Source organism: Anser brachyrhynchus (genome assembly GCF_964034855.1).
Source record: "Anser brachyrhynchus genome assembly, chromosome: 9".
NCBI lineage: Eukaryota > Metazoa > Chordata > Aves > Anseriformes > Anatidae > Anser > Anser brachyrhynchus.
In genome coordinates, this window is record NC_137703.1 from 3,781,708 (window position 1) to 3,800,381 (window position 18,674).

Here is an 18,674-nt window from a genome sequence, read left to right on the forward strand (position 1 = left end):
TTCATTGACTTCAGTCACTTTTAGATGAGGTTTCTAGTGCAAAATATTGAACCTATTTGGTGCAAATAATCTTAGAGAATGAAATCCAAAGATGTCTGAAAATAAAATCCTAAAGTTTTCTTGAAATCTTGGGTTTTAATTGCTGTTCAGAGCTAACACGGTGAACACAAGAGCTGGGGTAAGCTCTGATAGTCTGAAGCTTTAATAGTTATAAACAACTGGGAGTGGCATGAAAGGCAAAATGGTATTCATTAGGAAATGGACTGCAGCTGAATTCTGTGTTTGGAAACACTCTGGCTGGCTACCATTATGGAAAATTATCCCTTTTTTTTTTTTTTTTAAATGGTAAAGCAAAATAATACAGAGAAATCCTGTGGATTTCTTAAGGTTCCAAAACACCGAATAAACAGTACAGGCAACACAGAGAGGAAAATTGAGAAAGGGAAGGGGGAAAATAACTGAGTCACTGATAATTACCTGATGCAATTTGCTAGTGGGATACAAAAGGAAAAGAGAAAAGTTACTTGCTTATTAGTTAATAACAAATGAAAAAAAAAATTAAAAGGATGGAGAGGGACTCTTTACTCAGGTAGATAATGATAGGACAAGGCAGAATGGTCTGAAACCGAAAGGGTATAGATTTAGATTAGACATTAGGAAGAAATTCTTCACTGTAAATGTGGTGAGGCACTGGAACAGGCTGCCCAGGGAGGTTGTGGATGCCCCATCCCTGGAGGTCTTCAAGGCCAGGTTGGATGGGGCTTTGGGCAACCTGATCTAGTGGGTGGCATCCCTGCCTATGGAAGGGGGTGGGAAATAAATAAGCTTTAAGGTACCTTTCAACCCGAGCCATTCTGTGATTCTATGAAAATGACCTAAATGTTTCGGTTAAGTGAATTTGGATTGAAACTGGAGATTGAAAGTATAACAGGTTAATTTTGATGTAGGAAAAAAAAAAAAAGTATATGTTCACATTACACAGTTTGCTGAATTTTAATAACCACAATTTTGAATGAGATAAGTATTTGAATGAGATAAGTATTACACAAAAACAAAAAGGGAGAGTATTCGACAGGGGGAAATGGCAGTTCTCCACTTTGAAGACTTTATTGATTAATCAGTTTCTTCTTTTGCTATTTTACATTTCAGGTTAGACACAAATTCAGGTATGCTTCAGTAGCTGTTTAACCTAGTTGTTAGTGATGTTTTTGCTTTCTTTGAAATACTTGAAGGGACTGAGTTTCACCAAAGGAGGCAGCAAAAAGTTTTCCTTCACAATACAGATGGTAATAAAGAAAAATAGCATTGTCAGCAGTTCTGACCACCTTTCTGGTTATGTTTGGCAAATCTGAGATCTACAGTCAACGAACTGAGCTTCTCTATATAGTATTGAATTATAGTGTGTCTCAGAAGCAGCTAAGATACCTGGCTAGGGGACTATAAAGTGAAGTCAAGCAGATAAGCCCTGATTCCCAAACAATGAATGAGAAATCCCATAATTCAAATAGAAATACCCTTGAAGCAGTACACGTATCTATTGCAAACCACAATTCATTTCTTTACATTTTATTTAACAAATTCTCCATTACTTGCTTCAGTTACAGTGAAATGGCCTACTGTATTTCAAGATATTTCAGGCTTCTCTTGTACTTCACTTTTCCATGTCAAGGAATATTCAGACAATTGAACAATCAGATTACTGAAAAGCTGTTAAATGCCTTGTGATGCAAGGAAGTGTGAACTATTTGAGAACTAATGTGAAAAAATGGCAACTTACATTCTATCAGGTAAGTCTAAAGGAAAAAGGAAGAGTAAGTCAGTATGATTAGCTAGGACTATACTCAATAAACACACTTTTGTGTGTTTACTCTCACAACTGTGAGAGAAGAATATTATTTCTTGGGGTTTTTCTTAGGATTTTAGAGGGAGATATCTCTACTCTGTAACATTTATTTTTCCTCTGCAATATCTACAGTTCATAAGAGTAATGTGATCAAAAAGATTTGGATGCACAGAAAATGAGATTTTTTTCCCCCTCTTCACTGAAGAAGCTAAAATGAATCCTCCATATTAACAATTGCACAGATTATTTATACAAGAAAAAACGCATTAAATCCATCATTTTTAAAGCAGAAATGAGGTCAAAGAGAAAAAAAAAAGTGTTCCATAAATGATGGCTACTTGTCAGCTCTGCAGAGGTTTCTCTGGAATAAGACGTTGAGTTAATTTGAGTGGACACACCACAGGATCATTCATTTAAATAGCTGGTAGCTTTGGCTGAAGGACTAAGTAAGCATTTGCAGCTAAGTGCTGCATAAAAACTGAATAAAAGAATCGTAGACCCTGTGTTTTGCTGCATTTTATTGATTAAGATTTCCCAAACCCACAGTACTGAACTAAATCTGCTCTCTCTGAGGTTAAGAAGGTAGGTAAATATTAACGGATGAACTCCCACAACACAGATGGGCACAGTGAGACACAGGGAGTTTTAACCAAATGTGTCCTTCTTTTGTGTGATTTTTGAAAAGACAGCTTACATTTGGTTGCTTTTCTCTGTGAAGCAGACTTTTATTTAGGAGCTTTGCAAAATGGATAATTTGGAGGAAAAAACAACAACAACAAAACTTCACAGGAAAAGCACAGCACTGAACGACGCATATGTGAGTGAGCTTCCGGAGTGACCTGTGATGGTCGTGGGAAGAGTGGCTCTGGGTGAGGCAGGAGCAGGAGGAAGGACCCCAACATGAGCCTTCTCATTGCTCCCAGTCTCAGAGTCAGCCCAATCACCCAACCTGCCCAGTGGGAAGCCATCCCAAAGGGCATCCATTTGGACCAGCAGCACTGCTTTGTACCTTAAAATGGAGCGTGTTGAATGTAAAACCCTTATTCACATAGTCCTGCTTCCCCCCACAAGCAGATGCTGCAGTACTGCCTGCAGTACTGCCTGTAACACAGCTACATTGCCCTGACTTTGGTGCAGTATCAGACAATGCCTGTGAAAATGTGACTGTTTTTAACTCTTATAAGACAACTTGATCACAGCAAACAAAAGAAATATAGGTTTTGAATGCAGAAGTGACACTCCAGATGTCAAACGTTCACTTCCCAGGCTCAGAAACCCCCCCATCCCCTAGTACTATCGTTTCTGTACTACAGAAGTTAAGAGTTTAACTTGCTACAATTCTACCACTCTAAAACATCTTTAGGTTTTACTGAAAGTCTACATTTGTCTTAGAAGGGACTACGAAACTGGCAATGCAGACAATTCAGTAATTCACAAGTTGCATGTTCGTATAAAATGTGAAGAGTCTTATATCAGAAAATACATTTTTTATATCACATACTCAAAAAATAGCAGAATCTATTTTTTGATAGTCTCCAGGACTGAAATACAACCAACAACTATTAACATTTGAAAAAAAAAATAACATCCTAAGTCTTTGTTGAAGACGGAGTGCCAGAGAATTTACCAGAGTTGAGTGTCCCTTTCCATCAAAATTTGTCAAAACCAAAATATTAAGACATTTTCAAAAAGTCCAAAGGATTGCAACAAAAGTGTAAAGATACTTTTAACTATAGTATTTCCCGTCAATACATACTTACAGAAGAAGATATACCCTACAGAAAGATGGTGTTTATATGAAGAAAGGTGAAGAAGGTCAGAAGAAATGCACATTCTACAGAAATCACGGAACATGTGTACTGAAATTAATGGATCAAATTGCAAAGGAATCGCAAAGAGGATCAGAGGGTAAAAAGATAATTAGCAGATCAAAGGGTAAGAAGCCAAGAGTTGAAATAAAGTAGTAGTAATACAGACAGCTAAAGAGGAATTATTGACCAATAATTATAATGCTTTAGACAAGGTATGCTTTGCTAGAACCACTATTAATAAGGTCTTTAATGGACTAATCTATTTTTATAAATGAGTTATGAACATCAAATGCCATGAAATCATGGTACAGCCATAGTACTCTAGTTTTTAGGAGTTTCTAACTGTAATACAAAAGGGAACTAGAAGGAATTTAGGCTTCAGTGGATGGCTACATGCTCAAAGCAGCTTTCTTTGAATATAAAAATAAAATATTGTGTGATTTTCAAGGATTTTGCAAAAGACTTGTTATTATATCAACAAAAATTATATAGCTTATTCTGGAGTTGGAGATATCCTGGACAAAACCCTCCATGGATCCTCTCCATTGCTCTGAGTGAGTTGTATTCCCTGTTATTGAAAGGGTTCAAAAGGTGGCCAACAGCAGACCATCTATTTCCATACTACAGCACAGCTGAATCACCAGTAACAAGGGCAAGACTGAATGAGTGAAAAGCTCACAGGGATCCAGGGGCTTCCAAGTGTCCCCTGAAGTAGTGTCTTTCCAAAGGACCATTCTGCCTGAATGGGGAGTTCAGTCTTGTTTCCATCAGTCCACTGGGCTGTAGTCCTCACGTCCTGCTACAGCTGGCACATTGCTATCTTACCACTGTTTGAGGTAACTAATGCACTGTTAATCCAGTGTTTTTGTGCCCAGAGATAGGGAAGAAAATACAAAGAGCCTTCCTTTATTGCTCTCTTTGCTCTGAAGTATTGTCAAATTACATTGCTCAAACCCAATCAAAGAGTTTCTTGAAGTACGGGTAGCGCATTTTAGGCTGAGTTTTTAACCAAGATCACTTTTTGCAGTTGTGGACTCACAGGGGATTGTCACAGCTTGTGAGCTCCTGCAGTAGCTGGCTGTCAGTGCCCCTCTCCAGAAAGGAGTTCTTGGATTTACTGATCTTAGTATTTTTAATAATACCTACACTGTATCTCAGTGCAGATAAAGATGGGAACTGCTACAGCAGATCAGGTTTGCGTTACAATTAAAGTAGTCTGGTGGGGAGCAGAGGATGCTCAGGTGAGATAAAGAGTGTAAACAGGTAAAATATAAAGTGAATTAATTGTTGGAGTTTTCAGTTAGCATCTAATGAATCTTCCTCTGCAAAGAGGAGCAAATAAGCACAGTTTGTCCATAGCTCCACTCTCCCATTTAGCTCATCACTAAGAGAACTCTGTGAAAAATGTAGGCTTCGAGGTGTGGAATTTTTCCTCTTATATAGTAAATATCTCCCAGATTAGTAAGTGATAAAGAATACTGAAGGTGTCAGTCAAAGGAGGTTTTGTACTTCTGCTGAAGGCAATGACAAAACTTTAATTAACTGAAAGTCACCCAACAGTCTAATACCGTGAGTACTGAGGTCATTCCCAAAGAGAAATGCAACATACAAATACCACTGTACCAAGGTAGCCAGGTATATATAAGCATATAGTTGAAGTGTTGGTTTCTAATAATCAGTCTTGAAACCAAAATTATAACTGCAGTGAGAGCTACAAGTCTCTTTCAGAGATCAGAAATGGGAAAAACCCCAAACTACGCAAATTACCATAGCACTGAAAATGAAGCGTGAAATGGGATTGATGCCCAGATAAAAAATATGCTGAAAGATAACTAAGCAATGTTTTTCTGTAATTCTGACTCCTAATTAAAAAAAAAAAAGTTAACCGTGTTTCATTTTTCCTCATGTAAAACACATATTTAACATGTTATTTAATAGCTAATAGAACTTCAGCTAACAGTATCTATAAAATTCATAGATCTGTAATTAGTGAGTGGGAAAAGTTTAATATTTCAGAAGTATCACTTTGGATGTGTAATTCCAGCTGGTTCTCACTGTCCTCAATAAAGTCCATCTGAATTACTTTCTAAACAGTCCTCGATAAATGGTCACATCTTTTGCTTCTTTCTCTGGGTTAATACCCTAATTGTCTCCCATATGAGATAATAAAATAATATCAATCTGAAAACTCCATTGGAATGTATCTATTTTGCAAGAAATGGTGCTGCATAGCCTGTAATAGAGAGGATGATGAGGTACCCTGAAGTGATTAGACATGCTGCAAGAGCAAATTTAATTTGGAAGATTGAGAGGTGTGGAGATAACTGCTTTCTGCCTACACACTTTTACCACTACTCAGTATAACTGAAGACTTATAAATACTTTATAAATTAAAGAAATTAACCACAGCACTCCCAAACTGCAAGAACCACCTACACCACTTGTACATTATTCTAATAATAGTGGCTAAAACATTAGCTCCTGCAACCACGGCATATATTCAAATGGAGCAGAATTGAAAAGATCAGAAGCTGATATTCTTCTCCAAGCACATATGTAAATTTTGAGGGACTACATATCTTTCAAACAACAGTAATTTCCAGGCTACCTCCAGATCCCTGACCAGAATGACAGTATTTTTAAAAACAAGGCTACATACGCAATGGCTTGATTCAGTAAATCCCAAAAGACAGAACCTCAAAGCCAATATAAGCATTTCTCATACCACCATGATGCTATCAGGAAGGAAACATCTCATCATTGACTTTCGTGTAACAGACTCCATGCTATAATTGAACCTCCTTTTTCCACCTAACTCTCCCCCCCAAACCAACTGAAAGCATTATACAACCAACCCAGTCCATGCTTGCAGCATGCCTAAAAGCCTTATTTAATCTCACCTGCAATCCAATTAAAAGCCTCTCAAATTCACACCTGTGCTAATTGTAGATTCACATCACTGCTTTGTAGTCATTAAGTCTATGAGTTAAAGTTTTTATGAGTGCAACTAATCTAGTTTATCAACGAAATGCTGGAAGGTTTATGTGCTAAAACAAGATAATCAGTATTCATACTTCAAGATTTCAGCAGGGGTCAGGAAGGAATTATCTTGTCTTATGAAGCATTTAAAAATGGCTAATTATGTTTGTTCATAAAATTTGGTTCTAAAACAATTGAAATCAGAATAAAAGCTTTTGAACTTTTAACTGTGAATGACTAATTTGGCTGAGGTGCTAATTTATAGCAGGAAGTCCTGTGATCACTTTCTTCAGTAAAGGCTAAAAAGGTACATGTTGAAAATACAAAAAACATCAAAAACCGTAACACATAAGCCTTTATCTCCAAGTCCACGTTGCTTACAAAGGTTGGAAATACACTGCTAAGAGTATATTTCCTATATTAGTATGTTATGTGTTTGTGGATGCATATTATCTGAAACCTGTAACAGAATTTTAAAGGAATGGTCTTCTCAGCTCACAAAATAGAATCAAGGTAGTTAAATATTAACCATGTCCACACACCGTTTCCAAATAACTCTTGTAGATCCCTAAGACACGGTATTGAAATAGCCTAAAATTTTCCATTTTGCTAGAGATTTATTTATTTTTTTAAAGACGTTTCTTTACTTTCACACAGCAGTAATCAGCTAGCAATAGCAAACCCACCTAGAACCTCAGGCAGTTGGGGAGAAATAAAAACAAAGCCATGAGAAATATTTGTCCTCCAGCCAGGAACTTTTTTCTAATGGAGTCTTGCTCTCAGTCCACCCAGAGTAAATCAACTGGCATGTGGTGCGTACTACAGATGGATCAGCTGCGGTAAACATATACAGCTGCACATATCTGTTACACAGGTGCTTGGTTTAGACTTGCTGGCTAGCCAAGAGCAGTCTGAGTTTTTGGCAAATGCCCATCGTTCCACTGATTGGAAGAGAAAAGATAGTGAGAAAGTAGTCAGCTGGCACAAGCACTTTCCATAGCAGCCCCCAAGCCTGAGCCAAAGCTGTGGTCTCGTTCCTCACCCCATATTCTGAATCATTGTCAAATTCCTAAACCCATTTTGCAATTCAGTGGAAGACTTTTTTTTTTTTTTGGCTGAAGTTATCAGAACAGAGACACTGGGATGCTTAGGACCACTGTGGCCATCATGAAGCCATTCAGGTATTGATCATTCTGGGGCAAAAATGTTTGTGTTTTTTCCACTGCAGGGGAAGAAAGGGCAGGAACCCTGAGTGGACAGGCTGGCATTTGGCAGTGGCTGCTCTTTACTAGCTGGACACGCTGCAGGTGTAACTGAAGCACGGTGACGTTTGTTGTGCCCCTCTAAATAGCTGCCGCTGATGCTGCAGAACTGGTGCTGAGCCAGTAGAAATGCATGATACGTAGTCATGCCTGGGAAAAAGAAAGCATTATGATGCTGACAGAGACAAATATGTATATATCCCCACTGTTAATATTATGTTCAGATTATCTATGTGATATCTGTATACGACAATGGGCCGGATCGCTTCCTGATGATCCATTCTGATAGGAACATTAGAGAGGCTGGAGGTCATATTAAGCTTCTACATCATGAAATAAATATACATTTTTCTGTCAGTTCTGTCAGAACCCGAGATAATTTTTTCTCCAGCACTCTACTTAAAATAAAAGATGGACTTATGTTGCAAAGACACATTTGCAACTATGAGCTGTTAGAGATTTGCCTCTGTTCCTTGCAGACACATCTGAGTTGTCTGTTCACACAGAGCTAAATTCTGTGCATATATCCATATATTTATAGAGCAGTAATCTTTACTCTATAAATAGCTGATCGTCTAGTGACCAAAGAGGGCCAAAAAGCCAGGCTTCCACTTAGAGGGAATTTGGCTTTATCAGTATGATAAACCTCGAGTGACAGCCAGGGCTTAGGACAGCAAGACTTGAATGTCCGTCCCAAAAGTCCAAGTTAAAAGTGTAAAATGTGTTTGTCCGGAAGGCTGGAAACCTTGCAGGAGGCTTGCTACTGCTAAAGACAATGTTGGGTGACTGAGGGCCACTGTTCCAAGCCAGGAAGCTTCAACCTTGGCTGGCCCAGCTCAGCAAAGCCCCCAGGTCAGACACCCTGAGCACCCCAACTCCTTTGGTTTCGATATTCCAGGAGGGGCACAGATGGAATTTCATTTAAATAACACTTAACTTTACTGAAAGCTTATCTAACCCAAAATCCTTTAGACAAAACATTTGAAATGCAAAAGTCAGTAGTTTTAATTAAACAGAATTTTGCTGGGAAATTTCTGACTTCAGCCCTCTTATAACTATCTCCAAAATAGGTGTGAAATGTTTGTAATTTAATCAGCATGCTGTTGGTTTATAAACCTAATGACAACTGATTTAATGCCAACATTTTTGTTGGCACTGCAGTTCATTTTCTTATAATCTTTCACCAACTCTGGGACTAAATTCAGAATTCTTGCTTCAGATATCAGGGATGGGAAGAAAGGATCAACACATTTTCTCTGGTTTCACAGAGAAGCCTTAGTCTCTTGTCTCTTTTGAGCCAAGTGAAAACATTAATTAGCAATGTTACATCTTCAGCGAGGTCTGGATGAAATATTTGTCTAGTATGTAATTGTTTTAAGCTATGACATAGTATCCTCAAACAATTTCCAACACAAGTTTGTTTGACCTTTAGTTTTAAGCTCTCCACAATGGGGACTGTTTTTTTTGTGCTCTTTATTACCTTAGCCACTTACATCCAAGTATTTAAGGCTTTACTTTATTTGTGTAAGTGTGGGTTGTGACTATATGACTAGATAATATATTGATTTCATATGAACGACAAATTGAGATATTATTTTCCAGCATATGAAAAATACAAAGTTAGCAATTTATTCTTACCAAGAAAATCAGTAAAACAACACTTCAAAGTAGTTTTAAGTTTTATTTTACTCTGCTTTTCCTTCTTCTTCCCTCCATCCTTATTCCTATTTAAGAACACGGTACAGACATGTTATAAATACTGTGGAAAGAGTATTAGTCTTCAAATAGACCTTATACATCCTAGCTGACACCACATATAAAGACACCTTCACAGCAAAATATTTTATAGACTTCTTTGCATTCTGCCCTTCCCAAAGGTTATTTGTACATTTTAATTAGCTCAGATTTTTTATTTTTTTTTCTCACTGATTAGGCTGATTAGACAGATAGATAGTGAAATACAACTAAAAAGAGGATATCAGAAAAGAAAAATGTTGCTTTTAAATATGCTTAAGTGCTATCGCAGGTGTTGAGGCTCACTGTGGCAGGTGAGTACCCAGCATACCTATGAAGTACACCAAGTGAGTAAAATTGGGAGATCCAGAATGAGCTCAATGTTGGACAGAAAGTTTACCCTTCTGTCACTTTTTCAAAAGCTTATCAGCAGTATGTAATATCCAGTAAACAGCCAATACACCACAGAATGGCACAGCTCTCCATGCTATTATTAATAGCAGTAACTATGCTAATGTATGTACTGAGCTAATTACTTGTGGTATAAACATGAAGTGGTGTATGAAGAGGGCTTTTTAATCCTAGATACATTCAAGTTTTAATTAGCCTGCTCAAAAATGACCAGTTTTTTTACTGCGTAGGATGAATTGTAGTCTTTGGAAATATTGTGGTAAAGATGTTTTTCCATTAAAAGTCAGGAAATAATTGTGTTCTCTTAGAAGCAACTGAAAAGATGATAAGCCATCATCAGTTTCAGAGTTTAGCTTTTCTGCAAAAATAAGTCTTCATGTGCGTGTGTGTGTAGGGATCCCATGTGGTCAAACTAACTGCCAAAAGAGACCACCCTCTGTTTCTTATCTAGATCTCTTCAGTATATTAAATTCAAGACGGAATTTTGCAAGAGCTCATAATCACTAGAACAGAAAATAGATCCACTGAAAGGCTATTACTTTTACAGAAAGCTTCAGAATAATTTATTTATGAGATGGGTTGTTGCTTTTACATACTCCTTATGTTTATCAAATTTTTGACATTTATTCTTCCCAGATGGGCCAGTAAAAAGCAGCTATTTAAAGTATTATTGAAGCATACAGCTTGCAACCCCATCCAGAAGCAGAGAAATAGGAGGAAAAGTTATCCAAGGTTTTTTTTAGGACAGTCTGATAGAGTCAGCTTGAGTGGGTAGAAAGCCATTGAAGAGACATCTACGTTTGTGACAACTGGAGCCAATTTGACCATGTCAAAGAGCCGCGTCCTTCCCACCACATCACAATGTCCCTCTACAGTGAGGTTCCTCCCAGCCTTCCTTAGCAGGGCTTTCATGGCTGACTTCTGATGAGCTTGCTAGATTGAGGAAGAACAGACTGACGTTCTTCTAGATATATAAAAACTTATTCTTCACGTTCCAGTAAATATGGGCCTGTACCTTGACTGCGAGACGCCTCAGTGGACAAAAATGTTCATAATTGGGGCTTACCTCCATTGCAGAGACTTGTACAGGGTGAAGACAATTGGGTGCCTGAGCAGGGAAAGCTGTGAATGTATTACTTTGTAAATCTGTATTTTTTTTCTCCATGGAAAAAAAAAGAGGGAAAAAAAAAAAAAAGATAGCAGAAGCACAGGTCTTAGTTTTTCTGTCTTATTTCACCTTTGCACTTGCACAGAATGCAGATGATTTAAGTCTTCAAGTCTTCAATAGATAGTTTGAATACCCTCTTACTATGGCTTAGTCCTACAGATTTTGCTATAAAGAAGCAATGATTCAGGCTTTAATGAGCATCTTAAAACTTTTTGGTCTAACAAGCAAATATCATTTGGTGTGTCCAGCAACGTTGTTATCTCTTTATATTTATGTCAATTAAATTATGTCTGAAGCAAGGTTTAAGTGCTGTGGCATTGCAGTTAAAGATCAAAAATGATTGTGTTTTGCATGGCAATGCTATAAACCACTGCTATTTCTACTAAAAAAAATCCATTTTTCTATAACAGATTACATTGTATCTTTGAAGTGTGAATTTAAGCAGCTAGTGTTTATATGTACATCATTAATCTTCAGACTTTAATCTCTATAGTCCTATTTAACACACTGAAGCTTCAAAGGGTACGGATGCCTTATATTGTTTATTGAGATATGAGGTAAAATATAAATGAAAGATCTGGGGAATCAAAATTATATCCATAACGTTTTTTTTCAGTCTGCATAACATATTTAATGCTAGATGTGTTAGAAAGCTACCTGTATACTTGCCTTGATGAACAGTAATACGGAAATACTGGAAAGGGTAAACATATTAATTAGAGCCTGCACATCTCTCCTTCTTGCTGGTGTAATCATTAAATTGATTTTTCCAGTCTGACATGTAATTGTTCCAGCGATGGAATCCTGCTTTCCACTCTCGTTCTGCTTCATCAATATTTCCTGTAAAACATGAAATGGGTTACATTAATCTAAATTTGAATCTCTTTATATGTTAATTGAAAAATAATTTTGATTATCAATGTCACTTGCTCTAAATATATTATAGGATGGTCTTTTGTCTTTTTTCTCAAGCCTGGAATGACAGAAATTCAGTGACTAACACTTTATCTTTAGATCAGGAAGGAAGGACTGCAAAGATATCATTCAGGCACACTTCTGGTAATAAAGATGTTTATGTACGGGGTTGTTGCTTCTGGATAATATTCTGTCCATCAAACTTGGCATTTTAAAGCCACTTTTTTTTTTTTTTTTTTTTTTTTAATTCTCAAAGTATTACTTTGGTTCAATATACTCCACAGTGAAGCCTACATACTCCCAAAAGTATATGATATGCAAACTGAGATAGGTACTTGCAAAGATACATTGAAACCACAGCTTTGTTGAAGGCAATAACAGTATTGCCATTAGTTTCAATGGATTACAATGGATGGCCAGGATTTCACCATACTTTGAAATAAATCTGCATGTTCAATGAGTAAAAGACAAGTTTGGAGAAGGACACTCTAAGATATGCATAATGTCAATGTGAAATTTTCTTTTTTCTTTTTCATTCTAGCCCATATAAAGCATTTGCTGACTAATCCTGTGTCCCAAGGCAATATTTATTGCCAAATTTGTTACAGGCTTCAGAGCTGAGGGTGAGGATGAGAAGAATAATAAAAATATATCATTTTACAAGGTTTCCAGAGTATCTTATGGACAAGGATCACTTCCTCCAGTCCCAGAAGGTAATTAACCCTAGAGAGGAATGAAGTGACCTTGCAGGAACAACACATACAACTACTAAAGGAAAGATAAAACATACAGGGTCCATTACATGCTGTGAGTTATTATTTTGGGTCAGTTGCAGACTTTTTCTTAAAGTTTAGAAACCATTTATGATCTATGATTGCCTTTATTCATTTTGCACCTAATTATCTCAGTATCCCATATTGACATAGCTTGCTTCCAAAAAAATGTGGTAATTGTGTTCATGAGATAACAGTTCCGTGGTTTCTTTATGCTCTTTTGACTTTATGTTCTTCTGCTGCAATAGAGCATAGGCCCTTTTCCACCATAAAAACACCCTTTCCCCCCTTTTTTATGATCTGCCAGCACTGCAAGTTTAGCTGGTTATGTGAAAATGGAATACTTTTGTGTTTTATACATCAGTAGAGAAAATATTCTGGAAAGAGAGTTAACAGATTCAGAGATTTAGTTTGGAGAAGCATCCAGTAATTTGGTTGCTTATCTGCAGTTCAGCTCAACATTTCCAAACCTTTTTGGTCTGGAAATCCAGATGGCAATTTAATGAGACTTTGAAATGAGATTTACATTACTTTGTTCCAGTGAGACCAGAAATAAAACCAAGATACTTTTTCTTGGGGAGGTTCTGTACATCTTTTTGTAGCCAGAAGTGAAATTGTGAAGAACAAACATAGGAAGAAATATTAAAAAGTTAACCAAATTCCTCTCAGTTCAAAGAAGTAAATAAGCTTGGCTATATCAGAGTTCAAAGAAAACTTCAGATCATTTTAAATTTTTTTTCTGCTGGCCATAGTTGTGATTAACTCAAAGAGCATTTGTAAATGTTGGTAACAATAAAAGCATGTTTTGATTACTAAGAGATGCAGATGTGATTCACAGAACTATAGGGAGAAGATATCCACGTCATTTTACTTTCCTGACCCTAGGAACTCATCTTTGCACATTTCTCAATTTAAAGAATTATCCAGGGTCTTAGAGCCAAATTTTCATTATATATATCAGATGGATTGGTAGTTTGATGTATGAAGCATTACTGGTATTACTTGGAGAAAAATACCTAAACCTTATTTCTTGTCTTATTCTGGATTATGGATTCCCAGTTTTATTTATACAGGCAAAGCTTCCACTTATGAATTCAAAAAACTGTTCCTTCTTTAATTATTCAGTTTTAGATGTGTTTGAAGTCTTAATGTGCAGAAAGTGTTTCTGCCCAAAGACGATAGAAACTGGAATAGCTCTATCATACACACATCTTCAATTAAAAGTCACTGGTCTAGAGTGTAAATTATGAGACATTTCAGTGCCTCTTGGTGAAGAAGCGAGGGAGCTAAAGAAAGCAGACAATGAGAAATTCAGACTAGCCACCATTATGAATCTAAAAGACAAAAAGGAGAAAGGAAAACACTGAAATAAGAACTTGGATTCCTATTTGCTTGCTTTTTTCAGTGATAAGATCCAAATTGAAGTCACAAGTCAATGCATCCCATTATCACTAACATCATCAATCTCTTTGAAGCAACCACCTATGACTTAGATGAGCTGACAGCTAGAAGGCAAAATAAAAAACAAAACAAAACAAAACAAAACAAAACAAAACAAAATAAAATAAAATAAAATAAAATAAAAAAGGATAAGAATTAGGGAATTCATCTTGACTGATAATTACAGTTCAGAGTAGCGAGTGCTGCAATACTCTGGTAGTCAGCTAATACTACAGTGAAGTTACATGCAGTCTTTAAGATGGTCCCAAACTTTATACTAATACCAATTAGCCTAACACAGAATGTAGTGAAGTTTACAAGGAGAAAAGGAGAGATTTCAGGAGGCAGTGAATCATACCTTAATGCTTAGAAAGGTCTCAGATTAGCAGAACAACAGAAAAAAAATAATCATAATAAAAAATAAATAAAATAAAATAAAATAAATAAAATAAAATAAAATAAAATAAAATAAAATAAAATAAAATAAAATAAAATAAAATAAAATAAAATAAAATAAAATAAAAATAAAAATAAAAAAGAGGGTTGTTTTTATTCTTCAGCAGTGTCAGCACAGACAGCTGGCATTTCTTTTCTTTCCACGTAGGCATACAGCCCTCATTTCAATGGCATTATAGTAGAGTTAAATTTATATCCATACCATCATTTGTTGCTCTGCTAGATACGCCAATAAAGTGCTAATCTTGAATTTATTTTTGTAGTATTAACATTAAGCTTGGGACAAAGGCCATGATACAGTATAATTAATAAGGGATGACAAATAGGAATTATTTTTTTCTGTCCTCCTCAACAGCTCATAGATGCTGATACCTGCAAACTTCTTGATTCATTAGTGTGATAAACACTACAAGTTTATACTGTAGTCCCTCATGGTGATAGCTTCCACACAAGATTTCAGAAAGGAGAAAACAAATAGTACCTCTACTTCAGTATCTCTGTATTAAATGTTCTTTAACCACACACTCTGAATATAAATGTTTTTTTTGTTTGTTTTGTTTTGTTTTGTTTTTTTAAATCAAAACATTATATTTGTATTTTGAAGGACTTCAACATTATCATCATCATCTTCTAAAAGGCAATAGCTCTACCTGGGAGGCAAAATATTGTAAGGGCTCTTCTCCCTCTTATGACTCAGGATGCAAGATGCTGAAGCTAGAAAGAATTAAGATTATAGAGGTCCATAGATGGCTGCCATAGGCACACTGAGTAAGATTTTACTTTGTCAGTAGCTGCACTACAATTGGTGAGGTTACTTTTGACTAATTCACTTTTCATGCATAAAGAGTGCTGCACATAGCTCCATGGAAATAGAAAACTAATTGTGATGGTGGCTTTTCTAATTCATCACATTTTTAATAGTCTGAATACCCTGAGTGTTTAGGTCTATAGAATCTAGATGCTGTTGAGAGGATCATAGCAAATACAATGATTTGGATTATTACTAGTCAAGAGGTTGAACTTTTCTGTCTCCATATTTAAAATCTTTTCAGTTTATGTATTTTTTAATACAATGTATTTATGTTAGCTACTTTGAAGTTTGATTTTTTTCTAGAAGATATATAATGCAGTAATGCCAAATAAGATGGAAATTTATGTACTATATATATTAGACACTAAAATAGCAATGGACCACAAATGAAAGGCTTGGCTGCCTGCAGCTTTCTATAATTTAGACGAAACAGGTATATAAAGAGGTAGGGCTCTGGATGCATTAAAGATTGTGTTAAGGAGGTAGAGTCTTACGTAGATGCTTTTATAATTAACATATGATTGCTCTAAAAGCTACTTAAGAGTCACTTACTGTTTACTGTCCCTCCAGTGTGTTTCTTTTAGAAGCAGTCATCAGAAACTGGTGTGGTGGTTGTCCCGGTGCTCGTGCCCTCGAATGAAACATTAAATGCTGGATGCTCCCGGCTTGTCTTTGGCTGACTGTGAATGGAGGGTATTCTAAGTGCGGTTAGCCCTTTTCAATAGGGTGGAAATTTGTGTAGCAATCGTGTCAAGTTGGAACTCAGAGCCCACGTAAGGCATATCTAGGTATGGTTTGTCTGGGTTGTGATTCTTAACAAGCTTAACCTGAAACCACAGGTTTGGACTTGTGTCTTCAGTTATACTCTTTCACATTGAAATTGAAGGAGAAGACATTGAGAAATCTTCCAAAGTCATACAAAATACTCTAGAAATATAAAGGCTGGTATTATATGTGGCTGTTACTGTTAGTGTGTGAGTTTTTTATTTTTATTTTTTATTAATTTTCTCAGCTCACAACCCCATGACTTTTTTTTTTTTTTTTGGGGGTGGGGGTGGGAAGGAGGGATGGTATCTATTCAGGTTTTGTTGCTTGAGGAAAAGATCTAACCATAAAGATGGCTGGGACTAAATATTTTCCTCTCTTGTATATTTAAATGCTTCAGTCTTACCAAGTCTGCCATGGGAGCAGGCTCGCTCAGATGCTGGAATACATTTGCACCTGGCCATGACATATAGAGAAGATATCGAAGGCACAGCACGGCTTGTGCAATGAGTTGCTCACTGACTAAGTGAGTGGTTCACCAGCAAGTGCATCCATGTCAAACCCTGACCACTTGGATCAATTAGAAATTCCCTTTCAATATCTGCAAAATAAGTCAGCTTGATTGCTTTCTTCAAGTCCTAAGTGATGTAGTCCTATTTTGTCTATCTAAACTCAGCTTGAACTACAGCTTTCAATAATGATAACATAAAATTTCCTTGCATCTTGTTTTCTGTCATCTTATATCATGTTAAAGTAACCCAGCTCATCTAAGAATATTTCTATAGAAGAAATGATAGAAGAGAGAGTCCCTCAGAAGATAAAAAAATACTTGTATTTATGGCACTCACTGTCCTGTCAGTTCTTTTGAGCATAAAAGGAAATGCAAAATACTATTTCCATGAAGAAAATTATTACAATACAAAGTACTACATCGTGATTGCAAGTAGAAACTTAAATGTTTCTTTGTCAGAATTATATGAGATTGTGTAGGAAACATATAAAATATAAAACCACGGTATTTCTGCTACAATATTTCAAGGACTGATAGATGTAGTTACATGACAAAACAGCAGTACTTAACCATACTCTTGTCTTATTTCTAGATTAGAATCCAAGCACAATGATTCTTTCCTTTTTGCTAAGAATACACATGGTTAATTAACCATGTAGATTTATGTTGTAAAATTACTGAATATGGTAGATAAAGTGATGTATTTATGTCTCCCAGCAGATCCAGTGTTGCTTCATCATCTCTCACACCACAGGATCATGCAAAACAATTCTGCTGTCCTGACAAAGATGTGTTGAACTGTCTGGTGATGTGCTCTTTTCTGCTCTGGTGTGGAGCATTTGGTTATGCACAGTCCATTTTTAAGGCACACATTACTCAGTAGGGGTTCACAACCAGATTAAAGAAATGTGTAAAATTGTTCACTTCTCCTGGTTCAGCATAAAGGGATTGTCAGAAATGGAGAAACCTCCCTAAAATCCATCCATAATTTGGAATACCGTGATTTTAAAATCACAGAATACGCTTTATAAATTATTCATTTCACCTCCTGATTTTTCTTCTCTTGATTTAATTTAGAAGCATCTCTTGAATTGAGAGGGGATAAAATTTGAGCCATAACACAGTTATAGGCTCAAATTAGGAAGGAACAAATTATTTCAGAAAGAATCATCTGTGCACCATGAAAGTTTACATTTTTTTTAAGACTAACATTCAAATTGAATCTTACAGAAAGCTTGTAAATTACTAATTAACCTTTAAAAAGTGTATCGTATTTTTGAAGTGAGACTTTTTTACTCCGAACTACAGATTGCATTTCCAGAGCTGCAAAATCACTTTATAAAAGCACTTCCTGTTGAAGTCCAGAAGTACAAATGCTTAGTCTGTTTGGTGGGCTTTACAAAAACTGTGGCTTCAGGCTTCTCCAGAAAATCTATGTCATTGGAAGTTTTGTCCAACATCTGAAAATCTCATGGAAATAGAGCTACAAATAGAAATGTAAAGATTTAAACTGAACTACCACATTAATACCAAGTAGATGAGCCTTGTATAAAGCAGTTCAAATAAAAGTATCTACAAAACCATTTTTACCTGTCATTTCCAGAACTTTGGGAAAAAAAATATTCCAGAATCGACACTGCTGAGAACGTAACTTTGTCAGCACCTCTGAAGCATCAGTATTTAATGTTAAATATTTTTGTTCAGTACTGGTGAAGACTGGCCATCTTGTTCCATTAACCAGGGTCCCATTTGGATTTCTGAATGAGAAAGAGAAACATTTCATTTTAAATGAGAA

The 18,674-nt window shown here is 36.2% G+C and overlaps 1 protein-coding gene across 4 annotated transcripts in view; it reads right to left on the reverse strand.

The window, feature by feature from the left end:
• Positions 1-9,562: 9,562 nt before the first annotated feature.
• BCHE (butyrylcholinesterase) overlaps positions 9,563-18,674 on the reverse strand; it is a 54,738-nt gene continuing 45,626 nt past the window's right edge. For 2 of the 4 annotated variants that reach the window (XM_080604308.1, XM_080604307.1), the window contains exons 3-5: positions 18,470-18,636; positions 16,156-16,283; positions 9,563-12,048 (exon numbers count right to left, since the gene is read on the reverse strand). In XM_080604308.1, coding sequence (XP_080460434.1) covers positions 16,159-16,283; positions 18,470-18,636 — 292 coding nt within the window. In that variant the 3' untranslated portion in view covers positions 9,563-12,048; positions 16,156-16,158. The remainder of the gene's footprint in view (positions 12,049-16,155; positions 16,284-18,469; positions 18,637-18,674) is intronic. The other 2 variants (XM_080604306.1, XM_080604305.1) reach the window with 1 other exon arrangement.